At 43.9% G+C, this 26,470-nt stretch overlaps 1 protein-coding gene across 2 annotated transcripts in view; it reads left to right on the top strand.

Annotated features, from left to right (window-relative positions):
- The first annotated feature begins 21,258 nt into the window (after window positions 1-21,258).
- Window positions 21,259-26,470, top strand: part of RAPGEF5 (Rap guanine nucleotide exchange factor 5) — a 159,058-nt gene continuing 153,846 nt past the window's right edge. For both annotated transcript variants that reach the window (XM_086614741.1, XM_086614742.1), the window contains exon 1: window positions 21,259-21,450. In XM_086614741.1, coding sequence (XP_086470867.1) covers window positions 21,259-21,450 — 192 coding nt within the window. The remainder of the gene's footprint in view (window positions 21,451-26,470) is intronic.

Raw genomic sequence — 26,470 nt, 5'->3', positions numbered from 1 at the left:
GTACACAGCATCATATGTACCAAGTGTTGATGATAGGTTAGTGATTTGGCTCAGGAGAACTTCAGATTTGAGCTATCTCATCTCCTTCTCAAACACCTTCCTCCCAGAGTGTTGTTTAACTGTTCACCAGAAAGGAGTAGTGTGGAGGGAAAGCTTCTCTTTCTCTGTGCCCATGTTTCCATTGCAAAGTATCCTACTGACTTCTTGGCTCCAGCTTCTTTGGAAAAGTGTCAGTCATCTTTCTAGTGGTGGCTGCTGCTTGCTAGTGATTGCTGCTGGAACAGTTGCTCTCCAAGGACCCCTGCAACCAAGAGTTAATGTTCATGCATGTTCCTGCCACCTCTGCCTCTAATTAAAGCTGAGCAGCCAGTAGAGCATCTGCAAAAGTCTGTGAATGCCAGTGCTGCAATATGCAGTTGCTTGCATGAAATAAACCAATGGTTTTGCGTATGGGAACCTTCTCCCACGGTTTACTTGACGCAGCATCAGTATTTGCGCAGTTTTGCCATTGTTGCTTCCTACTGTGATTCTGTGCCATGTGAAATTATGCAGTCAGGTGTCGTAGGTTAGGCCGATCCTATATATACTCTGCAGAGTATAACCTTAGCAGGAGATATTTGAAAGACCAGGTCCAAACTAAACCATACAAAATCCTCTTCCATTTCTTCACTTCCTCTTTACTTGGTGTTCCCACCACAACTTCTCGTGTGTACCTTTAGTAAGACAGGCAATGTACTCTCCCATATTGTGCTGTTCTAATATTTCTTTATTCTGATTCTTACGCCACCCACATCAGTATGGTGTCTAACTATCACAGATTTGAGGGGAGAAGACTGAAAAAAATGAGAAAAACAGCCCTGCTAATTAACATTTCTCTAGTGATGAAAGGGAGAGAAATTGTTCTTTTAGCATTTAATTTTTGAAAAGCACTCAGTGTAAAGGTTTTTGGGAGGAACTTTCTAAATACTTTGCTTAATAAAGCAGCAATTATGTGAAAATGAGAATAGACAATGATTGAGGAGACAATGGAATGTGATTTCTGGCACACCCCCCCCCCCCCCCCCCACTCCCTCCACTGTGCAAACTCAAGTCTTCTAAGGTCAAAGAGAGAATGGCATTTAGGCAGCATTGATAAACTACACTCAAGGAAAATAAAATGCTAGGTAATGGCCATCTGCCAGTCACTGTAGATTAAAAGATACCTTTTGGTTGTCTTTTGAAGTTGGAACAGAAAGAAAGATGTTTTACTGAACAAGATTATAGGAAAGGACATTCCAGATAGTGAACCTTTAATCTGGTAGATATGGAAATCAAAAGATATGGGGGGGGGGGGGGGGCTATCCATCTATCTGCCTATATGTATGGTAGTCATTATTCAGCTGTGCAGTTGGAGTTTGGGGTAAATTAGCATGAGAAGATGAGAACAGAGGATGACTGCGGGAAGCAGCTATGGCATGTAGCTTCCCAAAATTATGTGGTGGTTATTTGTTGTTAATTTTCAGAGAAGGAAATGAGATTTCAGTGACTGGGGAGTAGCTAGTAACTATGTAGACAAGATTAAAACCAGTTGTAAATCAAGATATTCAGTGACGTTTCTAATGGCTTTTCTTGTGTCTTGCTGTAATATTCCAGATAAACACAGTCTGAGAAAGAGAGAGAAAACATCTTTTCTCTCATTACAATTTTTTCCTACAATTATCAGTGGCAAAACAAATACTTCATTTCAGTAGCACCTAGAAAGCATGAATGAACTTTGATCTTAGCTCTGTACTTCAATACAAGCCTTCACAAGAACATCCAGTACCGACACATTTTACCATTTACTTCTAAACACAGAGAAACAGGCTGAAATAAAATAGGATACAGAACGTACAAAGACAGCACAGGCAGAAATGTAGCATACTGCCACGTGATGCTGAAAATATTTTTATCATAGCTGTACATCCAGTTCTTCAGAACCCCCTAAACCTCTTATGCTTTTTTTTTCCTTAAATTTGTACTTAAAAAACTGATTAAATTCAATGACTTCTGGTTCAGACAAAAGGATCTTGAAGAGAAAAAACAGCATACATAAAAGAATACGGGGTATTACCTTTTCAGTTTTAATAAACTCACTGGCAGCTGTAAGAAACAATGATGAAAAATTATTCTAAGTGCAATTTATCTCATATCTGATGCCAGGTAAAGACAAAGCAACAACTGAGACACTAGGTTAAAGTATAAGGAAATGAGGGCTTTTCTCTGCCCTATCCGTGAGTCTCTAATCGGAGTTTATACCTAAACAATACAATGAAGAGTGCATTAGAGGTAGCATGGGTATTTATAAAACTGAAAAACATGTAGGGAAGGTTTCCACACTGGAAGTGTACAGTAAGGCAAGATCTGACTGAACAGAGCCAGGCTTGCCCACACAGAGATAAAAACAAATATTTGGAAGATGGTACTGCAGCTTTTGTATTATTAAACATACCTACCATTTAGAAGAAAAAACTCTCTTCCATGTTGGAGGAGTCTGTTCTTCCTAGGGAATCCAGCTGAGTGTACTTCAATGTCTTCCTTGAATCTTGTTAGGGCAGATTTTTCTGTTACTATTGTTTGCAGTGAGCATGGGACATTATGTTGTAGAGGGGGCAGACGTATCCTTTGAAGCCTCCTTTTTTGTTGTTTTTGGGCTTGAGGGGGTTTCTTTGAAGGCTGGTGCTAATACATCTGTGAGCACGCACCCTTGTGAGCTGCATTGATCTGAGTTAGTCTTGCCTGGGCTATATGAATGTCAACAACTTAAGAAAAGAATGAAGCAATTCTTTCAACCCTTAGATATCTGCACAAGAGTTGAGGAACTGCAGAGATGCCTCCTATGGTATAGAGGATATTGTGCAAGAGGGAGGATTTGGGGAAACAAGGTAGTACTCGTATGTCCTCTGCCCTGTGGTTAGTGGTGGGGACTTGTGCAGGCAACAAAGTGGCTGGAGAGAAGCAAGAGAGCTGAGTAAAGAAGGAGCATGTCTGACATCAAAGAATTCATTTCTCCACAGCTGGGCAAATTGGTGCATGTCCATGATCTATCTTATGTCAAAATCCCCATGTGTCCTTGAGCTATGAGATGAGTACACTGGAGGGCTGAGGGAATGCCAGGAGGCATTCATCTGAGGAAGACAGTCGTACCTTCCTGGGGCATTTCTGCATGCTCCCTGTGGGAGAGTGCTGGCATGCAGCTGAGTCCCTGGGCAACAGAGTGATGTTGACCTTGGCCACCCTTGCTGGCTTACTTCCCACCTTGGCTTGACATTTGGATTGCTTAACTATCCTCATGCTACCACATGCCTGCTGCAGGATGGGTGATGTTGCAGGTCAGGCGACATAGCGTGGGCATAAGAACTATGCAGGGACTACGTATAGAGGCCTTACAGATCTCAAGAGCTACACGTTTTCTGCCCTTACAGGCCTATAGGGACCTTCAGGTCTTATTGTCCATGAGGAGGCAGCATAAAGGCACTAAGACCAATTCTCTTTCCCTTCTGTAGTTCATCCAGCCCAAATACCAGGTGCAGCAGGGAGCACTCTGCCCTAGCTGCAGAATTATTTCCTTCTGCCATTAAAAGATATTTTAATGCACAGCAAGCTCCATTGAAGTGCAAGTGAAGGGCCCATTTCATAAAAGATTTAGGCACTGTCTTGGTGCACACTTTTGATTTGTACAGCAGGGAGCTTGCACTTGGGAAGAAAAAGGGTTGGGGGGAGGACTTTGCTTTAAATGGCAGCTTTTTTTCTCCTTCATTTTGCATTCAAAAGCCCAAATATATTTTTTTCTCTCTGTAGCCTTGATTTATGGCCTTATAAAAATGAGATAGAATCAGCGCAGAAAGAAACAAAGGTTAGGTCTTCTCAGAGCCTGAAGCCTTTGTGTAAGTCCCTGAAGAACAGCTGTGCAAATTACATTTGCTGCTATCAGATAAAGTGGAGACAGAGAGCAGTTTTTCTAGCAGGAGCTGGACAAGATTCCATTTTATTTTGTCATTTTGAATGTAGGTTTGATTTTGTTTGCCGGTAATCACAGCCTTTAATGTTACCTTGCTAAAAATGGCTATTGCAGGAGAGCTCTCATCAGTGTGATATCAGTAGAGGCAGAAAGAGAAACATCCTGTTTATGTGAATGTCCCTAACAAAAGGAGTCAAGATCTAAACAGATAGAAGAGGATGCCAGTAACCATGAAACAAACTACATGCCAGATGTTAGTCATGTTGCTTAGAGCACTACTAGAAGTTGATCAGATATTATGTTGATGAGGGCAGCTTATGAACCTGCAGAGAAGGAAAGAAGTAGTTGTCATTTGCATGATTAAAGGCTCATGTAGTACTTCTACATTAAATTATAAATAATTTCATTTTACCTGATTGTATGAATTAAAATGTTATGTTTTAAGGCATTCACTTTCCTTTCTTTACAAATTCATATAAAGCATTTTAAAGTAGAAGTCAGTTTTATTTTATAGATGAAAAGAGTCACAGAATCACAAAAACAATTTAGGTTGAAAGAGACTTCTGGAGGTCTTCTGATCCTGGCCCCAGCTCAGAGCAGGGCTAGGTTCAAAGTTCCATCAGGTCGCTCAGAGCCTTGTCTAGCTGATTTTGAGTATCTCTATGGAGACCACACATTTTTTCCAGACAGCCCCCTTCCATTGCTTAACCGCCTTCACAGTGCAATTGTTTTCTTTCCATCTAGCCAAAATTTCCTTTGATGAAACTTGTGTCTGTTACCTCTCATCCCTTTGCTGTGCACCTCTAAAAAGAACCTGGCCCCATCTTCCCTGCCATCCCCACAACGGACCTGGCAGGCTGCTGTTAGGTCCCCCTGAAGCCGTCTCCTTTCCAGGCTGAACAAGCCCAGTTCCCTCAGACTTTGCCTCAGCGGGCAAGTGGTCCAGCCCCAACCATCTTGGTGGCCCTCTGCTCAGCTCACTCCAGTTTTTTGATCTCACTTCTGTACTGGAGGGTGTATAACTGGACACAGTGGCTTCACAAACACCAAGGAGAAAAACTGTATCCTTACATGTGCTGACTATATTGACTTGATCTGTGAATTTGCTGAGGGTGCACTCCATCCCACCATCTGGGTTGCTTATGAAGATGTTTAACAGTGCCAACATTAGTATCACCATTCATAACTGGTTGCTAATTATACTGAATGTTGAATGTTGTCTTTTGAACCCAATGGTCCAGATTCTCATCTATCCTGTATCAATTTTTTCTGAACTACGCAGAACTTCTGCTACTGCTTCTTTCTCCTGTGATGGAGATAACTTGGATTAGAATATTCAGGATTTGCAGAATTTAACTAGCTATCTGAATAAAATAAAATTGTGATTATTCAGCCTGCTTTCCATTTTGAGACTCTCATTAGAAAGTAGCTGTGTTTCTCAAAGACTAATAGAAGATTATTTTTCTTGTTTAAATCTCCATTGGGTTTCCACAAATTTTTGAGGAAGCAGAGTGTGGGAAAGACTAAGGCCTAAAGTGAAGGGACTGAAGCCAACACCAGCAAAGTATGGATTTGTACAGGGATAAAACCTGTATTGTCACAAATCTATTTGTAGCTAGCAGACACTACAAGCACTCTTACTACTCTGCATAGTTTCACTGTTTGACTAAGGAAGGAGACGTTTCCCCTGCAGCAGTACATTCTTTTTTTTCAAATCCAGAATTTTCACAGAAGGCTTTGGATTTTCCTAACTTTTGATTAGGTTGAAAAGAATCATCTGACTTTGCCTGTTTTATCAATATTAGGCAGATTTTTCAATAGTATCAAATAACCTGCTTCACTAAATAAGTAAGCAAGCCTTGTTTTGGATTGCATTAAAGAATGGTAGGAACAGTACCAGCATTATTGTAACATAAAATCACAGCACATCTGTTTGATAAACAGGTGTATAGTCAAAACGAAACAATGTTATACTGTGAACCCAAAATTTAAAAAGCACTGTTTCATGGGAGCTTTTTAAATGTCAGTTTTCTGTTTCAGGTAGCTTTGTAGCTTTCTGAAATCGCTGAGAGCTGAGGTGGACCACATGCTTCCAAGATTCACAGTTCATGACATGGAGATTTCACTGTTTTGACCAGCCTAAGGTGGTGGAGATCTCTTATGCCTCATTGCTTAAAGCAGCATTGATGAGTAGTTCTTGATCCATGTTTTTTTTTCTGTACCGTAATCTGATAATAGTGAACAGCTCTTCTAGCTCTTTATTGCCTGGCATGTAACAGTGGAAGCTTCCAAACTATACCAAGGCCACAGTTAAGCGTATCCTAAGACGTAGTGAGGACTGTAAGTTGTAATAGCCACATTGCACCCTATTGACTGTTTGAGGGTCCGGGCACCTTCATGGTGGTTTAAACTAACACACTTTACTTCGCAACTGGGGCATGCTAAGAACATGCACATGGTCAATTATTGTGATTCAGCTGATGGACTGCTTGTGCCATGGGAACTCAGTTGTTTTTAACCCAGTGCCTCTACCCATACCATTTTTTATATGAAACTTTGCACTGGACAGCCTTTTTAAAAAAATTGGTTATAATGGAGATTAATTGTTGCCGATGACATAATCCAGGTTGATGCATATATAAAAGGCAGGGTGTTTATATATTCTGTAGACAGTTTATAGGGGCAGTAACGGGTAGACTGCTCAATGATTTAGAGATACCACTGCAAGAGATACTTTCTTAATACTATTGCAGAGTTTACATAACGGGACATGCCAAAAAAAGAAGCCAAGCAAGAGTAAATAGAATTTAACACACTTTCAAGGTGCATATGCTATGCGGGTGCATCTGTGCATTATCACTGTGTACATTGCACGTTTTTCTCAGAAACTTCAGCCTCAAGAGCAAAGGTAAGGTGACACTGTAGTACCACATGCTTTTCTAAATGCCTGTCAATGGGGGGGTTAGACTTCAACTCTTTTCCCTATTGAGACTCTCTTGAATACCAAACAGTTTCTGGCTGGGCTGTTTAAAAGATGCATAAGAAGAGTCAGATTTGTGTTGGTGATTCATTTGTAAAACTTCATGTGAGGGAAACAACAATGTGTAAAGAGTTTCCAGCAGGAAAGTATCTGTGAAGGGGTTAGGAAACTATTTCCTATATTGACCAAAGCCTTCTGCATGGCTGAGTGCAAAAACTGCAGCAGTCACCCTGCACTGACTTCCACACAGGCATTTTACCACTGCCCCTATATTCAGTAGAGCAGACAAATACAGAACACTGTGAACTGGGTTTTTCAAAGCCAGGATGTAGAATTCAATCTTTCAGAAATCAAAACACCATCAACAAAAGACAGTGATTGTGCTTTACGCCACCTGGGATCAGAGAGAGGACATATGCTCAACCATTTAGAAAGTCAAGGCAGCCCCACATTGTTCTGCTCCTGATTTTGCCAGTGAGATGTGAAACTGAAACAGTAGTGTTGTCGTTGATATAGAGGAAAAGCAAGCAGTGTACCCGTGATCACCTTGAGAGCCTGCTCTGCTCCTGAGACAGCTCTGTCCAGTTGTTTCTTCTGCTGAGCCTCATGCTGGAATAAAACAGGAGAATGACAAGGGTGGAGGACAAGGGGACACAGCCATTGCCAGCAATATGGGAGTCTCAGCAGCTTTTGAAGGCCTCCTAGCCCTGCTACCTACATCAGCATAAGCCAGTGTTGCGCTGCTATGAGAAGAAAGCAGCATCAAGTTGCTGGAGAGCAGCCTGCAGAGTTGCCCCGAAGTTGTACAGCATTGGATATGCTGGAAAACAGTTGCGAAGAAGAATGCAGCCTGAGTTTTATGACTGAAGGAGTAGTCAGTGAAGTCAGTATCTCATGAACATGAGGCAAATCTTTTGTAACGCTGACTTTTGCCATGGGACAGTAGACAGGAGATGAAGCACGGGGAGGTTTGTTTGTTGTTTGTTTTTAATCCAGCACTCATGGCTATTTCTTTACACCTTATCAGAAATAAAAGAGAAACTCTGGTAAAAGAGAATGAAACAAAGCCACTTGAACCCTTTGCCCTGGAGAAATGGCAGAGAAACAGGGAAGACAGTTGTGACGCTTCCAAATGTTCCAGGAAACGAGCAATACTAGGGAAATCGGAGAAGCTGGAATCCCTCACACGGATACGTGCCAGAGACAAAAGCATTGTTATAACAGCTGAAATCTGTTTCTACAGGCCCCGTTGAGCAGGGCGTAAGTACGTACTTAAGCCTATCCCAAGCCAGCAAGATGCAGAAGTGTGGGCTGAAGTTCCAGCTGTGCTGCTGATTGCGTGTTGCAGTATTATGATTCTCACTACATCCACAAACAGATTTGCTCTGCTTCAATGTTTCTCCACTATATCAAAAGTAATTACGTGAAGGTGACAAACCTGAACTGGAACATGGCTTTATGTTATCTTAAACTAACAAAGGCAAAGATAGATATTCACACTGTCTGATTCTACGCATCTATTTAGGTGCTCTGAGCCATGTGCTGGCATCCCTGTCTTTCCCTTTGGACATGCAGGGAAGTTGGGCTCTCAGGCTTACATGTTCTGAATCACATTTTAATTAGATGACTAAAATGATTGTTATAAATATCTTTCTAAAAAGCGAAGTTTCAACTGTGAGCATAATTAAGTGTTGGAATCAATTTCAAGTCATTTCAATTTGTCATCACTTGCAGTTTTTCAGCTGAGCATGGATGTTTGTAAACATATATGTTCCCACCCACTCGTGTGGGGTTCTTATACTGCAACTCCACTATACGTTCTCGCAGTGTGCTGAGCAAATTGAGTCAAGTCTGTGGTGTGCTTTACTGTGCGTTCCTCCTGAAGGGAGAACTGCGTACAACAAGGTGGCTCCTTGCGGTAGCAAACTTCGGTGCTTGTGATAGCCTGCCTTTCTGGGAACATACCTGGCAGTATTTTACAGTAACAGCAGTTTCCTGCCAATGTATACTGCATGCTCTAGTCAGATAATGGATGATCAAGGCATGATTTACTGAAAATAGATTATCTTCTATCAGGGACAGGTTTCCTAGCTAGCTGGAATGACTGTTACATGATGTTATGGGAGATCTTCATTTCAGAAAGATAATACAAGTGACTTTCCAAGTAACAAGTTTTGCAGCAACGTAAGTCCTGGTTTTCCAACTGTTGTATCTAGTGATTGCTTGTAGATGTTACTTTTTGTGTGTCCTGCTGCAGAAAGAGCCCAGAACATATCAGATTATTACCCTGGGCCTTCCCTTTTTTCTCAGGAAAAGGAACGGAGTCTCTGAGACAGCATCAAATGCTTCAGACAGTTCCAGGAGAGTGAGAAAGAATGTTTACTGTCTATTCACTGACTAGAGGAGATTTTGCATCTCCTAAAATGGTTTCACGTTCAAGTCTTGGATCTGAATATAGATATTAAGCTTTGGTTATACAAGGTTACACTTCATCTTTGGTTATTTTATCTGTGAGCTTGCTTAGGAATAGAGTGGAGAAGGTTGACCATAGTCAACAGCAGGCTGTTACCCATGCACCCAAGACACTTTGCATACCAAATTGTGTCTTTGAAGCAGAAAGTTTTCTCCTGTGGGTTCCACATCAGCTATTTTTGTCAGGTGGCATCTGCTTACCGTGATGGAGGAAAAACAACTGTTATATTAGAAGTTCTTGGTTCATGCCCTCTCCTCAGCATGTAAAACTTTGTGCTGGTTGAAGTTAATGAGCACTGGGACCCTTGATGGACTGCTGGGTATGGTGGTGTCCTTTTATGGTCCCTTGCATTTCTGGTGCTTGTTTGATCACAAGATCTGTCTGTTCAGAACTGACTAAATCATCTGTGAATCACATGAAGGCTTGGGGTGAGATTTGGCAGCATCAGTGGAGGGAGGTGGGCAGGAAGGCTTTGTGGGAGTGTGGGACAGCCTCAGATTTTATTTTCTGCCACTTGGCACTTAACGTTTCATGCCTCTGACAGGGGAACACATGCGGTGCCAGAAAGCTAGAGAGGCGTATGTAGATGATAGGAAGACAAAGCCATATGGTAGTCAGTGTGCTGATTGTCAGTGGTGCCAGTGGTAATGCCCCACAAGCCCCTCACATTTTCCTCCCGGGAAGAAGACATTTGCATTTTAGCAAACCTCGGTGGTTGTTGAAGTCTTTGTGACCAAGTCAGAGTCTCTGGACTTACAGCTGGTGTCCTAATTAAATGATAATTGTGATGTCCATAATCTCGATAGCTGAGCTGGTGAGCAGCATCTAACTAGCTACTCAGCCAGAGATTGTTTATCTGTGACAGTCTTAAAGAAGAAAGAGGGAAGAATTTGGCAGTTTTACTCTAGCAGTCTCACCACAGCATTGTGGAAACTGGGTAAACTGTCTGAATTATTTCCCTATCTTCAAAATATCGGTGACTTCTTTTATGCACGCTGGAGTCTGTGGCAGCGTGCAAACGTGTGACTCTACTCCTCTTTCCTTCATTGCTACTCTCCTCTGTTGTGCCTGCCAACTGGAAAATGCACTGAGTCCAAACGTGTCCTCAGACTAAGCGCTATTTATTCATCCATAGCAACACAGCCTCTAGAGAACAGGTTAAACTACAAATGGCCTATTCGTATATGGCTTACCTTAAATTTAGTGTTTTCCTTATACTTACGTAGGACAAAGGTTTCAGACATGGAGTCTGTCTTGCAGATCCTAGCAAATAGTTTTACAGGCAGGTATATATCATTTTCTTGAGATGTAACAAAAGATAAACCCTGTTTATTTAATTAAGACATGTAGTTGAATAGTCAAGACTATGAGCGTGTAGGGCATGTATGGCATACGTTTAACTGAGAGGTTTGTTAACTTTGGCTGAAGTAATTAAAAAACTCCTTTTTTTTGGCATAAACAAGCCAACAGTTGATATACTGATAAACTGCCAGTCACAGGTACTGTGCAATGTGTATGAAATCAGTCCATCTCTTGTTAGATATAATAAACTTCTTTGCATATGGATTTGTATTACGGAACACTCAATGACAGGGAGTTAGTGGTATGGGATTTTGGACTTTGCAAAGAAAAAGATATAAAAAAAACCAGCAATATGGATGGGTTCTGCTCTCAACACAAATCCCTGCAGCTTTTGGTAAGAATTGAATGACTCTGGAGCAGGTCTGTAAAGTCCACTTTCAAACTTCCTTGTACAATACATGATCGATCTGCATTGCTATGGATAATGTAAATGTTTCCTCCTGGCTTAGTTACATTTTACACCCATTTTGTAGAAGTGTGAGTGAAAATTCTGTGCAAAATGTAGATGTCTGCATTGCAGCTGCCTAGATTTGAGCTGCTTGCCTTAATTCACTTTACAGTCAGTGCAGAAAAAACGTCATTTTTAAGACATGCTTCATCCAAAACACAGTGAGTGAATCCAAACCTACAAACTGCTATTTCTCTCTGTTGACAGTAAAGGGGGCCTGGCTGATTGGTTCATGTGTAGATACACTGTAGATAAACAAAACCCAAAGGTGAAGAATCAACATGAGGAACTGGTTCCGCTCCATTTTTCTCCATTTTGAAATGCATTTATTTGGTCTTTAATGAGATCTGATGTGCTTAGAAGTTCTGAAACAGAATAAGAAGTTCTCAGACATTCTCCAAGTTGGCTCAGCTTTGTCAGTGGAGCTCACAGGACAAATTGTCTGATTTTACATGACCCATTTAGTTTTAATAACTTTCTATTCAGATAGCATTCTCGCTTGCCAAAATATAATTTTTCATTAATTACTTAATCAGTAATCAGTACTTACTGACTGGCAGCCTCAGAGAAGGCTGATAGGAAGATGTTCTTTGTTCGTACTACAGGCCTAACATAAGGTTGGAGGGACTCACTGTATTTCGTCCTATTTTATCAGCCATTCCTAGCCACTCACATTCCATTTTTCCCAGGTGCCTTTTATTAGCTTGCTGAAAAACTGTGGGAAGTGAGACCCTTGAACGTTTGAAAGATTCACAACAGGTATTTACTATCTCCTGTTCTAACAAGTTAGAAGAAACAAACAATACTAGAATTGAGTCACTGCAAGCCAGTATGAGTAGTTTACTAGTCCATTAGTTTATTATTACCACAAAGCTACCTAGGTCTTAACTAAGCAGCAAGTCAGTCTCCCAGAGACAAATGCAGCTAGGAGCAATGGATTTAAACTGAAAGAGGGGAGATTTACATTAGGTATAAGGAAGAAATTTTTTACATTGAGGGTGGTGAGGCAGTGGAACAGTTTGCCTAGAGAAGTTGTAGATGCCCCATCCCTGGAAGTGTTCAAGGCCAGGTTAGATGAGGCTTTGGGCAACATGGTGTAGTGGAGGATTTCTCTGCCCATGGCAGGGAGGTTGGAACTAGATGATCTTTAAGGTCCCTTCCAGCCCTAACCATTCTATGATTCTAATTGGGAAGCAGATACTCAAATACATAAATAAGTATTTTCCTACATCCTTCTTTAATGTCTGTTAGGGTATTTTTAGAATTGCTGCTGAGGACGATGTTTAGAAATAAGTGTCTAGCTGTAAACATCTGACTGTGTTGAAGTGGTCACATATAAGGTTGGGGCAATAATGTATGTCTCTAATTATCTTAAAGGTTTGACTGTTAATTGCGATGTGGGATGCTGGGCTGGCATTCAAGTTGTATTTTTCACAAACTGTGTTGCAAATTAATAAAAGTACTGAAAGAAAAGGGAAGAATTGCTATTGTCTAACCACAACAGTCTAGGCAGGCTGCCATAAGAATGTTATTGAAGCTCTAATTCAAAAATTAGTCTCAGCTACAAATGTATTAGTTTAGCCAAGTCCTGTAGTTGGCAGAATGTCTGTCTTAAATTTCCTTTGATACATGCTGTTGTTTGGGCTGTTAGCTCAATACGTCATTAGATAGTTTAAGAATTGCTTGTCCATTAAGTTAATATGTTCAATATCATCTTGTTAATTAGATTAATTTGGCTTGATATTCTGTTAGAAATAGCTTAACCTTTATATGACTTTATAATTTTATTTCATAAGTTACAGATATGACATTGTTTACAATGGTAGTGTATCCAAGTCTCAGAAAACACTGTAAAGGTCTTGTAGGCGGAGTAAAAAAGAGGTCTTTTTCCAGGGCTTCAGTGAGAGGGAACAGTTTTTTCTCATAGGCAAGGAAAGTTCATCTGATGTCTTTCTCATGCATAGGTCCATGCTGTGTGTTTGCTGTGACTCTCCTCTGGCTGGTTTTGCACCGCTGCTGATGTGGCCTGTCAGAGGACATGTAGGTGTCCTGTTTTACAGTTCTGAGTGCTCCCAGGTGACCTAAACACATTTCAGACAGCTAAATGCATGCACACCCCAGAGCTAGTACTGTTCTCACATAGAAGTACACCTGGCAAGATCAAAAATCATAAACATTTTCAGTCTCTAGAGGTGGCCGAGGCTCTCACGGAAACCAACCTCTCTTTACAAGCCAGCATTCATAACCTTCTATGCATGGTCTCAACTGGACTCATCAGTTCATGTCCTAGGGCAGACTGGTCTTCTCTCCCAAATTCTTAAACTCTCTGACTCTTGCTGCCTTTTGTAAGTCTCCAAGGTTGTCTGTAAGCCGTTACAGGAGGCTGAAGGGGGAAGAGATTGGGGTAGGCAGGACACAGCCAATTTCTTCTCTTCTCCAGGATATCTCAGCACAGGGAGAGCTGTTTTGGTCAGCCGCTCTTCCTTCCCCGCCCCTGCCCCTGCTGTCTACTACTTCCTTGAATAGGTCATTACAAAAATAATGACAAGATTGCTTTTATCATCTTTTTTCCACAGACCCTTTGGACAGTTGTCCCACAGGACAACTGAACAGTCAGGAATTACAGGAGGGCTGTTGGAGCGAGACGTGAGGGCTCATCAAGTCGTAACTCTGGACATAGAATTGAAAATGCCCTTGTGTGGGTCCATTCAAAAGCCATTTACTAGACCATAGGCACATACTCGCTTCAAGAGCACTTGGCCTTCCCGCACTGGCAGATGTGGAAGACAACATCTCTCCCTGGCCTTTGGCTTATTATGCCAGCAGGCTTGCTGGAGTGAGCCCTCCCTGCTCTACACTGTCTATACGGAAAGGACAAAGCCACCTGCATTTGTCCACAGCCATATTACCTCTGCTGATGTTGGTCTGGCTGTACCTCTACCAGGAGGAATGCTATTATTAACAAAACTGGAGAAACCTATCTAGTCACTGAGCAAACCTACACCATCCCTTGTACAGTGGAGATTGTCTTCTGAACCCTCAACTGGACGTGACTTTCTTTTCCAGTCATCTGCCTCGTGGCTCTGTTCAACAGCTGCAGTGCTCTTATTTAGCAGGAAAAATCAGGCACATTTAAAACAAAACAAAACCCAGAACACAACACAAATAAACCAAATTGAAGAAAATGTTTTAAAGCATTTCATTACTCACAAGATGTTACGAGATGGTTTCATGTTTAAAATGGTACTATTATTTCTGGCAAGCAGTCTCATGCTATTCTTCTGTTGATTTTTCCAACCTCTCGAGAAATTGGAATGAAAATGTTTTACTGATATTACTATCCCTGGGAAAAGCTTGTGAACATGGATCCAGGTTAATGCTGGAAACTCAAAACATTTGGCATGTGGTTTTGTATTTTCCCTTCACCAAAGAGATGATGTGGGGTTAAGGTCTGTTCACATGGAAGCAGCGAGAGATACTGACATTGTACTTGAAAGGCAACCTTGCATATATGTGTGCACATATATGCAAATATCTCTTTTTGCAAATGGTAATATAATCATACGAGAAAGTCATTGCTCTTACATTACAGTGGTTAGCTTGTGAAAGCTGAGTGGACAGTATAGGGATGTATATGCTACAAAAATGTGTGCCTGTGTGTATATATATTTATATGTATCACAGTTCTGTAGTGGTTCTGTGAGTAGGGGGATCAATGAAGCCTGATTTTCTATGGATTGGTGTCTTGAGGTTGAGAACCTATCTGAATTTTCCAAGGTCTCATATGAAATGCTGCACTTCTTATCTCAGTGAAGCATTAACTGCAGCTCTTAACTGGCTGCCTATTTTCAGAATACTTTTAAAGACTTGATAGTTTTTGGATTTCAATACCTCTGTCAAACGTGCTCGATGAGCTTAAGCGTTTGAAGATTCACAGAGAGGTCTCAGCTGTACAAAGAGGCAGCACAGTGTCTTAAACCCAGTTTCTACAAAATCAGGCTAAAGCATCCTCATACTCATACATATGGAGAAGAAACGTAAAATATGAATTAAAACAGAAATGATTAATTTAAACATAAATATGGAATTTAACAACTAAGGAAGAAAAGATAAATATGCAGATTAACCATCAATCACACATGTGAGATTTTCCATTGACTTCCTGTGAGAATTTAGCACCTAATTGCAATTTGTCTCTTTGAAAATCTCCTACACAATTTCTTCTGTAAATATATGTAAAGCTTCTCACATTGGACATTTTTTTTAAAAGAAACCACGCACATGCCCATGTGCCTGGGGGTAAATGAACTTGAATTTTGGTTGAGGCTGTCAGAAAAACTTCCTAATCCATGGGTCCACATATGAATTTCTTTTAAAATTTTTAATTAAAATATATTGATTTGTCATTTTGAGATTTCTATGTTTAGTTAAAAACAATGAAATACTGAACAAGCTCCACTGAGGATCTTATTGGCTTTGGAGTTTAATTTTGGCCTGTAAGAGAAAGAGCAATAGCTCAATGACAACATTGTTTTGACAGAAAAGGCCAGACGTGAGAGCTTTAAGAGTTTTAATTTCCCTGAGGGGTCATAAGGTCCCCTGCTTCCAAGTATGTTAAAAAGACAAATCAAACTGAAGAGTTGAGTCAGGTTCATTAGCTCTGGCAAATCACAATTACCACAGCAAATGCATTCTTCCTTGGGTTTGTATTAAAGCAAAAGTTCTGCTATGCACCAAACAATGCTTTTGGCTGTATTTACATTAGTTTTGTCCTTGTCACCATGGCCCAGTGATTCTTAAAAAGGAGCAAATGACTAAAGGAAATGCAAAAATAAATCCATTTAGGATTATAAACAGCCCCCTGCACACACCCTTCCACCCATCATCTGACCGGTGCCATAATCCTGGTTCAAACAACAGCAGCAACAAACCCAGTGGCTCAGGATGCTCCTGAGCTCTCTCACCTTTGAGTGCTGAAGAGTCAATAGCAGGGACCGTGTCCTGATTCCCTGGATGAATCACGGGCAGGACAAGGGCTAAGCAGCCATTTGAAGATGCCTTGAGTTTTGAAGCCTGGAAGAGGTGCTGGGAGCAGAGGGGCAGGTGGCTGTTAGTGCAGTGCAGGAGGGAAAGGGTCAGATGCTGAAGAGGTTCACAGGCTGTCAAGAGAAAAGTGGGGGCTGAATTAACAGAGGCAGCTTCAGCCTTTCCAGCTATGAGTCACACAAATCATGAAACTACTTGAAATATTTCACCTACTCATACATCTCCTTTATCTTTCACCTCTTCCCTCTTTTTTGTAATTCTCCTGTTCTGCTGTCTTTCAAGTCACGCCCTGTGCTGATCTCCTGCTTCCTCATCCCCTGTTCCCATTTTGATATCTTTCCATTGCCGAGCGTATGTTACATTTTGCAGGCCCTTCACGTCTCGGAAATGCTGCAAGCAGTGCTTCTGAGCTGGAGTCACTGAATAGTTGGTCTATGTGATGACATGGTACTAAAACAGCTGGAAATACCTCTTTCAAAAAAAAAAAAAAGAGACTTGATAAACTAAATCAATGACTTAAAAAAACCCAAATGTATGCATGACCCACATACATGCCCCTGATGTATATGGCTCTGATAATCAATTTATGCTATTTATATCCACAGTAAGTTAGTGATGTCCAACATTTAAAATGCAACTGAGATCCCACTCTTTGATCAGGTGGAAGGGAGCTAACATCTCAAAAGCCTGAAGCCAGTTATTCAGCCAAAACATGGATCCTTAGCAGCTCTGAGGGTGAATAGGTTGGTTTTATTTTGAAGTTGGATGAATCGATGAAAAATTGCCAAAGCAGCAGAAGGCGTGAGGTGCCTGGATTTCCGCAGTGTATCTCCAGCCCACACTGCGATGCCTGAATTGTCACCTGCCACACTTGTGCTGTGGGTGCAGTGATGAAGGGCATGCATGTCCCTTCTTGGGACTGGGGAATGCATCCCAAAAGTCCTGTCAGGCACTGATGTGGCAGGATGGTGCAAAGCCTTCCCCAGCCCTTCTCTTTTACAGGGTCATTGCACATAGTATGTTTAAAACCAGAAATAATAACCTGCCAAGCTAGGCAATGCCGTGTCAGGAGCCTGAGAGCTGGCAGGGTCTCAGAGCATGGCAGAGGCAGCCTGCGATTCACATGCATCAGGCCTGGAGTAACACTTGGCAAATTAAAGTTTGTAGGATACAATTCTTGTGAGAGCACAGGATGAGTTCCGTAGGAGGAGACTCACCTGGATGTAGTACCTGGAGTGCCCACCTCCTAGGTGGGCAGTGCACAGCTTGCCTCCTCCTGCATGGGCAGAAGAGGTGTTACAAAGTACAACCTGCTTGCTTGCTTGCTTTCTGAAGAAATGGGAAGAAGAAAATCGACTCGGTTTCTGAAAGGGCAGAAAAGCATCACTCCCCCTTCCCCACTCTGGCAGGACCACCTGGAGAAGGGGAAGTGATGTTTGGCTGGTTTTACGGCAGGTCTTGCTGCTTTGGAAAAACTTGCTTTCTTTTGAATGCCTCCTGCCAGCTCAGGGAGAGCTCTGAGAGTGGTGAGGCAGTGGAACAGGTTGCCCAGATAAGTTGTGGATGCCCCATCCCTGGAAGTGTTCAAGGCCAGGTTGGATGAGGCTTTGGGCAACCTGGTGTAGTGGAGGGTTTCCCTGCCCATGGCAGGGGGGTTGGAACTAGATGATCTTTAAGGTCCCTTCCAACCCTAACCATTCTATGATTCTATGAATATTCAAAAGGGGCTGCTGCAAGTAGCTGGCTTGGGATTGCTGCCTGTTGATGGCTTCCTCATAACTGGCTCCTGCACCCCAATACTCCCCAGTTCTATCCCTGCCCTACCTGTCTTCACTTCGCACAGGTGAAAACCAAAGTGGCATCCATTGATTATTCCAACAGAGTCAAGAACTCCTAATACTTTAAGTCCAAAATGAGTGTTTATTGTGCTTTGTCAGGACAATGTGTGATTCCAGATAATTCTTTTTTGGAGATCATCTACTTAAAAACTGATATGCAACACATACAGGCATGAAACAACTTGTATTGTTTTTGCTGCATTTCTTTTGATTGTGCTACACCATGAAAGAAAAACAAACACATTCAAAAAAAAGCAGACACTCCCAGGCCCCACATCTGTAAAGCTACAGTAAACTTGCTTAGGTCTCCAGACTCCATCCTGTATCCATTTAAACATACACATTCCCATATTTATATACAGTCTCTTGCAAGTGAGAGAACAAAACCTTGTCCAGACTAAACTTTCTGCAACTTAACAAAAAAAGCAATATAAGATTTAATTTTAAACAATTCCTATCATGGTCTTCTTAAAAACTGGTATGATCTAAACTAGAAATAGAAAGACTTAACTACTATCTAATCCATTTTCCTGACAATCGTTAGTTTAAATTATGTTATCCGGCAGCTGATTATTTTCAAATGCACTGCAGAGCGTATTTATTTCTCTTTCAACACTGTTCACAAGCTATACTTATCTTGCTCAGTTAAAAAACATAAGAAATTGTGAGCACTGGCATGATTTTACCCTTTCTCAACGTAATCAAATTACTTCTGGTTATACCCCAGACCGTCACATTAAGTCACAGTTTATGGAGTTGTGTTACTGTTGTTTGTACTGTAGCAGCACCTAAAGACTCAGGCAAAGAACACGGTCCTTTCGTGAAGCCTGCACGCGAAGGATCCATTATTTTTGGGTGCAGATACACCTCTCCTCATAATTACATCCTGAGCTGTGACAAAGTGGCTGCCAGGCAACACAGCTGTCAAAACCACATTGCAGGGCAGTTGGAGAGCACAAATCAAGTGAAATAGTAGAAATGTTTGGGACGCGAGGCATTGCACAGAACAGCCAGTGCTCTTCCTGTTCCTCCTGCCCAATTATGCAGCATGGCCGTGAATAAAGCATCTTTATGGCATAATCCCACTTCCCCTTGCAAAAGGGCTGGTGTTGATGTTGCCAGTTGGGGCTCCCAAATCTCTCTGGTGTTTTGGGGTCTGCAGAGCACTTTTCATCTAAGTCAGGGCTTTCACATTCCTGTTCCTTTTCTGTCTTGCAACATGTGACAAGCTGTATCCCTCTGCTAAAATAGCTGATTTTTTTTTACACTTAACCTTTCAGATTGGACTCATGTAATGGGCAATGACTGTTGTTACCAGCAGGAAGGAGGTGGTGGCAGAATATGGCTAGAGCAAACCCCATCATTTTTGTGAGTACCCAGATTGCCCTGGTTTGTGCTGCTCATGAAGGATGCAGCTAAGCTGATGTAGTGACCGACAGCTGCTGAAAGGAGCAGTTCCGCTTTCCCTCACTTCCAGGTTTCTGCCTTCCTCGATCCTGCAGCTGTACGGTCACAAGGTGGATCAATCCAGCTGTCTGGCCAATGGAAAATTCATTATTTTCTGAGGTGTTATTTTTCCATCAGATTGATCAGCTGACTAGAGTCAGACGGTTACCAGAACCCGCATAAGGGATGTAAAGGGAGTACACATCCAGGGGTTGCAGGCAGGATCACCTTCTTGCAGGTGCCTGCTGTCAGGTCAGGGTAGCCAAAAGGCCAGGCTACTGCTCCTGCATTCAGGTGACAGATAACATCACACTGATGCTGGAACCACTATGGGTACTTCTGTGATCCCAGCAGAGTTAGTTCAGGGAGCACATCAGTGAGGAAAAAAATTATGCCTTTTTTTGCAAGGTTAGTTTCATGCTTAAGCCAGTTCTCTGGGGGGCTGGAGGAGTACTAGGGTCAGTCCCTGAATCCAATGGGACTTCTTGGTTGGGACAAAGAAACAACTTTCTGTAACGTGTCTGTGAGATTGGCTTGACTATAACGTCATTTACTGAGACATTTAGGCACTGGTGAATTCAACCTGCAAGAGCAGGTCAGCCTTTTTGGTAGCAGCTCTGAGGCAGAAGACATATGTAAGGGGAGCCTCAGCTTATCGTCAGTTCTCTGATCTAAATAGGCAAAAATAGAGTCTGGCAGAAAGGAAGCAACACCTGTACCACTGAGGTGGAAAAGGGAGACTCCAGAGACTAAAAAAAGTCCCCATAATTCAAGGTACTGAATTCTAGACAACTGCCTTGAATGTATCTTTCTTCCTCATACAAAGAGAAGAGGAATTGGTTTCCAGCATCGAGGGTTCCCTTCTAGGGACTACCTAAATGACTGGAAGCAACTAATTCACCTGAGACAAACTGCTCGGTTTCTCCAGTATCAATGTTGACATGGAGGACAAGACACCTCATTGAGCCAAGAATCCACTGGGAAGGAAGCAGGGAAGACCTTTATCCCCTGCAGCCATAAATAAGCCCTGAGGATCACAGGGTGGCTCCGACAGGTGGGGACCCGGGGACGCCTCCAGCCCAGGCAGGCTCAGCTCCGGGATCACACCGGGCTGCTCGGGGCTTCCTCCAGCCTGGCCTCGACAGCCTCCAGGAGGGAGCCGAGACCTCGCAGCCCCTGGAGGAGCCTCACCCCTCTGGCCTCAGCTCGGACCCGCCGCCTCTGAGCGGGCTGGCCCCCCTCGCCCGTGTCCTCCCCGTGGGAACGGGGTCTGTGCTGGTCGCAGGCCACCGGGAGAGGTGGGGACGCGGCCGGGGCGGCGGTCCCCGAGCGCAAAGGAGTTAACCGGACTTTCTGCCTCTTCCCGGCCGCGCCTCCTCCACCCTCCTCATTACCTGCACTTTATCACTGCCGGAGCGGCGGCGCGGGGCGGGAGAGGCGGAGGGCTGGCAGGGCTTCCTGCGCCGCCCGGGGCTGCCCGCGGCGGCGGGGCCCTTCCTGCCCGCCCGGCGGGGCCGCGGCGTGCGGGGGCCGCGCCCGGCGCGGGCGGGGGAAGGTGTGCGAGCCGCGCGCGGTGCGTGCGAGCGCCCGTGTGCCTGCCGGTGGGTGGGAGCGCGGCCGGGGCGACGCGAGGGGCGGGCGGACGAGCGAGCGGGTCTGCGCGTCGCAGCCCGGCAGGGATGCGGCATGGCCGTGGGCTCCGTGAAGATGCTGTCGCCGTGTGAGGGCGCGGAGCTGGCCCGCAGCTGGAGCCCCGGCGGCGGAGCAGCCCACGAGCCGCCGCCGCCGGTGCAGCTGCGGCAGAAGCTGCGGGAGCTGCCGGCGCTGCTGCGGAGCGGGCTGACGCTGCGGAGGAAGAGCGCTGCCGCCGCCGGCCGGGTGAGTGAGTCAGCGGGCGGCCCGGGGCAGCGCCTCCGCCGCCTGCCCGCCGGGGCCGCCCCCCGCCCTGCCCGCCCGGCGGCGGTGCCCGGGGCCGGCGGGGCGGCGCCCCCGACCGGGCCGCGGTGGGGGGCGGGCCGCGGGCTGCCGGCGCTGGCCCTCCGCGGGGGGCTGCCGGGCGGGAGGGCGGTCGGGCGGCACCTCGGCGGTCCCCGGGCAGGGGTGCCCGCGGGCCGGCCCTGGGCTCGGCCCGCCTCTGCCAGCTCTGGTAAAAAATGAAATGCCAGTCTGGGTGAGTGCGCGCCCCTGTCCAGGTCTCCTTGTTCCCCCTGTGACTCTTCCCTCCCATGTGGCAGAACTTGTGTGGGCTAGTGCATGCACCCGTCTGTCAGGAGATGCTGCGCCGCTGTGCTCGGGCACTTGTGCAAACGCATGTCAAAGCAGTGAACTTCAACGTGCACCCACGTTTTTGAAGCTGGAAGGCTGTTCTGGGTGCGTTCTGCCCCCAGAGAATGAGGCTGTGGGGTTAGGTGAGCATTGTGGAAATCCCTAGCCAAATTTCACTCCGGTTCACTCGTTTTCGGAAAGGCTTGGTGATGTGGCTTTATGGAGCTGGCCTGGCGGGAAACAGCACCCTGGTGAAGCACGGTGTAACACCGCCACAACTGAGAACTGTGATGGTGAACGGACACTCTTGCCTGTGAAATCTACCAGTTGTGACCGGAGCTATGTCATGGGGGTGGGATTGCCATCTGGTCGCAGCAAAACTTACTTGCAGGCCAAAAAGGCACTGAAACCCACCATCCAAGTAGTGGAAATGAAGGACTTGGGTTTACCTGCATGGAGTTGGGTTTGTCTACGTGGGGAATCAAGCAAGCTGTCCTGTAGTGTTGGTGCACTAATAAATGCCTCTGTGCGGAGTTAGTGGGGAGAAGTCAGCATGGTGCGTGTTTGTACCTTCATCAACTTTGTAGTACTTCACCCATGTAAGTAAATGCTTTCTCTGCATGGGGAAGTTGTTGTGAAATATAGTAGGGTGTGAATTTAAAGCCACACTTCCTGGCTGAATGCTTTGTTATAAGATGATATACATGCAAGGAGAATTAAATAGGATTAAGGTAGTATATAAATTTACAGCAGAATAGCTATTTCTGAGTAATATTTTGATTCAGATTCCTATTCTAGATTAATTTCTTTCCTCAAGCAAGTTTAACTCACAGAATAAAGACTAGTCTGTATGGAGATGCCTGATAATTCTTACTGTTCAGGTGAAATAATAGTCCACTTGACAAGCTGTCCATATGAACACAGAGCTAAGGAGATTCAGTTAATTTTAAATAGCCAAGTCTTGCTCTGCCCTAACAGGATGTTTACGACAGAGATCTTTCTTCCCGTGAACATGAGTCCTTTTCTGAATTGAGTTTGATTTGTTCCACTTTAAAAGCACATAACCGAGGAAGAGGAGTAAGGGTGCAGTGAGGAGGCAAGAAGCAGTGCAGAACTGCTGCTGGTAATGGTGTTCGTTTGCAGGCAGGTCTGAAATACTGTTTTAGCACAACAAATTCATGACGCTTCAGGGACATGGCATGCAGAGCAGGCTCAGGTTTATCCTCGTGGTTATTCCTCACCGCTACCATAAGAATTTAACAAGTGAGTGGTACAACGGTTCCTCTGTAAATATTTGGAATGGGTGAGTTAACACCATGGTGAGAAGCTGGGGGAGCTCCTGGGTCGTGCAGCTCCTCAGATGTGCTTGCTGAAGCCTTGGTTCCATCTTGCTTCATATAGTCCCAGCTGAGGCTCTGCCTGTCTTTGCTGATGTGCCACGTTATGGATCAGCAAACGCAGTGTGACAGATTTAGCGGTGATGTCATCTGTGGCTTTGCCTCTCAGTACCCTGTGGGGGTCATCTTGCAAAGTTTTTCTTAAACTATCTGTACTGGTAGGAAGAAGGATGGAGGGAGGATGGTGAGTTTGTAAGGCAGTCTGGAGTCAACCTAGCAGATCTTGGATTAGTGGGCAATACTGCGTGGAGATGCTGTATGGCTCCGAAAGGACCTTCTGGCCAGTGGCTTGGTCCTGTGTGGAGAAGATGACTGCTGTGCTCTGCAGTCTCTGGTTTTGCAGGGAATCTCCTGGAGATGGAATTATTCAGCAACGTTAATGCCTAGTGGGGTGTTTCTAGGCGCAGGTCATGCTAGGAGTCCTGTAGTAACGTTAGTGTCACTTGTTCCCTTTGGAAACAGAGCGGACACCTGGGGTGCATGGAGACTCTCTCCCACATGTGCAATTCTCCAGGGAGCAGTCTGGCTCTGTTAGTAGTGCCCTGTGTTGATTCCTGTCTGTTCTATGTATGTCCCTTTTCCCCTTAGAAATGCAATTTTAGAGACACGATGCTTTTCACATTTTTCTGTTTAATGTGAAGGATAACTTCAACTCTGAAAATGACAGTGTTTGGGGGAGGGAAGGAATGTGTTATAAAATGCAGCATTTTTTTTATACTTTCCCTTTTAAAGATGACTCCTAAAAATGTCTTAAAATAAGATTGGAGGAAGGTTGAGTAATATAAATATGAAACAAAGATTTCTTTTTTATTTTTTATCTCAACAAAATATTTCAAGTGAATCCAAAGTTAATTTTTGGAGTGGTTTTTTTGTTTATGAAATCTCCAGTCCCTCCAACCCCTTGGAAAAAAAAAAGCCCTTAGTCTGATCTTCCTCTCCAGTGACTTTTTCTTTGTGTTCTTTTGTTTGTTCAAATGCCCAGCTGAGAGTCTTATTTGTCCAGCTGGTTTCATCAGGAATGTTGCTCACTTAGGTGAGCTGTTTTCAAGTAAATGCTGACCAGCTGAAATCCTGGCTTGTTTAATTTCCTAGAAAAATATTATGACCCATGAGCAGGGGGTCTGCCTCTGATGCTGACTTGCTGAGGGACCTCCTGCAGTGCAGTTTGCTTCCTCATCTATAAAGCAGGGATAATCTACATGTGTGCATGCTTGGAGACTATGGATAGTAAAATAAATGGAAGTGTTAAGGGTGCTATAATTATTTTAAGGATATGCTTCACTCCATGCTGTTCAAATACTTCTGGGGGGGGGGAGGGTGGGGAAAGGGGGGGAAGGAAAGCATTGCATAGTAGAGGGTAGTATAAAAAAAAAAAAAGATTAAATTTTGCAAACCAGTATGGGGTGGAATACTTTTTTTTAAAATCTGTTTGGGTTTCTCAGTCCTTGGTGCTTGACACTAGACTGTTTGATAACATGTAAAACTAACCTCTGATTCCTTCGTGAGGGAAGATCAATGCTTTTTTTAAAGCTCTTGAACTTTGTCCCTGATGGTGGTTTTTCTGAAATTTGGTCTTAGGGCAGGTGCAGCACAGGTGTCTGAGGCGGCATGGGGCATTAGGCTCAGTTGCACAGTGAGCTGCGTAATGTGGGTTTTACTCCTCATCTTCTGCATTGTGCTCCTTTGTTTCTGCTGGATAAAACAGCAGAAAATGATCCAACCTTTTGCTGGGGGGGGGCGGGGGTGTGGAGGGTGTGTGTGTGTCAGAGATTATGCAGAGGCAGAGGAGAGATCTGTCACAGTGGGTCACTGTGCCCTGTGGAACTGTTCCCCTCTATGTGCTTTCTCAAAATCTTTGGAAGGTGGGACCCTCCTGTTTCCCAGTTTGCCTCCTTGAGGTATGTGTTAAGCCTACATGTAGTAAGTGTGAGTATTTTGGTTATGAACTGTCTTTGCTATTCTTCCTGGTGCTTGCCAAAGATGTCTTCCTTTCCTACCCGTTTTCTTGTAATTGGAATGAAATAGGGGTTCCTTTCCCTGGAAGCACCAGGAAGTCCAGCGGTGAGGTCCTGCAGGCGCATCAGTGCAGCAGTCACTCCATCATGCCAAAAACTGTTTTCACCACACTCAGTTGGACTCTTAATGGACCTAAGGTGCTCCTGAATGCTTCCTGAGAGAGCAAGGAATCGCTCAGAAGTCAGAGGAGGAATTACCTTGCACATGCACGCAGACACATGCATTTTTAATGACCCCTTCTGCTTTCTAGGTTCACAGTTACACACAAGCGAAATACTGTTGTTATACATGAGCATGGATGTTGCTGTCTGTCACAATAGTGGAGCTGAAAAAACTTTTGGACGTCATGATGTCAAACCCTGTTACTCTGATATTATGAAAGAGTTTGCTGGCCTGTACAAACCTTTGCCATGGGACATGCCTTTTAGCTTACTGGAAGTTGAAGAGGTATCACGACTATTTTATCTTCTGAGACCCTGTAATGACTTTTGTGAGGTTCCTAGAAGTCTTTGGCCAGGCAAACGTTCTCAGACTGTCTTTACCTTAGCTCTGTTTTGAGCGGCAACTTTGCTGTATGTCTATGACAGGATGTAAACTGACTGTAAGGTTACAGGTTGAAAATAAACCATGAGAGTTCGAGTGCAGATGCTAAAAGTTTACATGAGTTCAGGGTGAGACTGGAGAAGTTCATGAAGGAGAAGTGTATTGAACATAACATAAACCTCATCAGGCACAGAAGGTTCCTGAGCTGAAAATAGCTGGAGGGTTGTAGCATATTAGTGATATCTATCATATATTCTGGCACTGGCAGTTGTCATGCTGTTGGAGACAACTCTTCTTTGGCAGGGGAAAAAAATCAAATTATATGCAATCTGTTTTAATTAAATGAAGTATCCGAACCTCTCAACCTACATTTTGCTAAACTTTTATGTCTCTCTTGTTAGAAGCTTTCAGTTGCCCGTGTCATTCATGTTACTTTCCTCTAATCAATTCGTCCTGCATTGGGGAAACCATAGTGTTGTAGATGAGATTTTGCCAGGACATTAGAAATTCCCTGCTGGAAATACTCAGAATTTCCAGTCCTTCTTTCCAGGGCTACATTATGGTGGTGTTTGATAGTTACGTTTTGATTGGGCCAAGCCTATAGATCTGTCTTGTACACAGGTAATCTCCCCGCTAACGACTGACATTTGTCAAAGTCCTTATCGTTGTTGGCACCT

Source organism: Tauraco erythrolophus, chromosome 7 (assembly GCF_009769465.1).
Source record: "Tauraco erythrolophus isolate bTauEry1 chromosome 7, bTauEry1.pri, whole genome shotgun sequence".
NCBI classification, from domain to species: domain Eukaryota; kingdom Metazoa; phylum Chordata; class Aves; order Musophagiformes; family Musophagidae; genus Tauraco; species Tauraco erythrolophus.
This window is presented reverse-complemented; position numbering and strand designations above follow the sequence as displayed.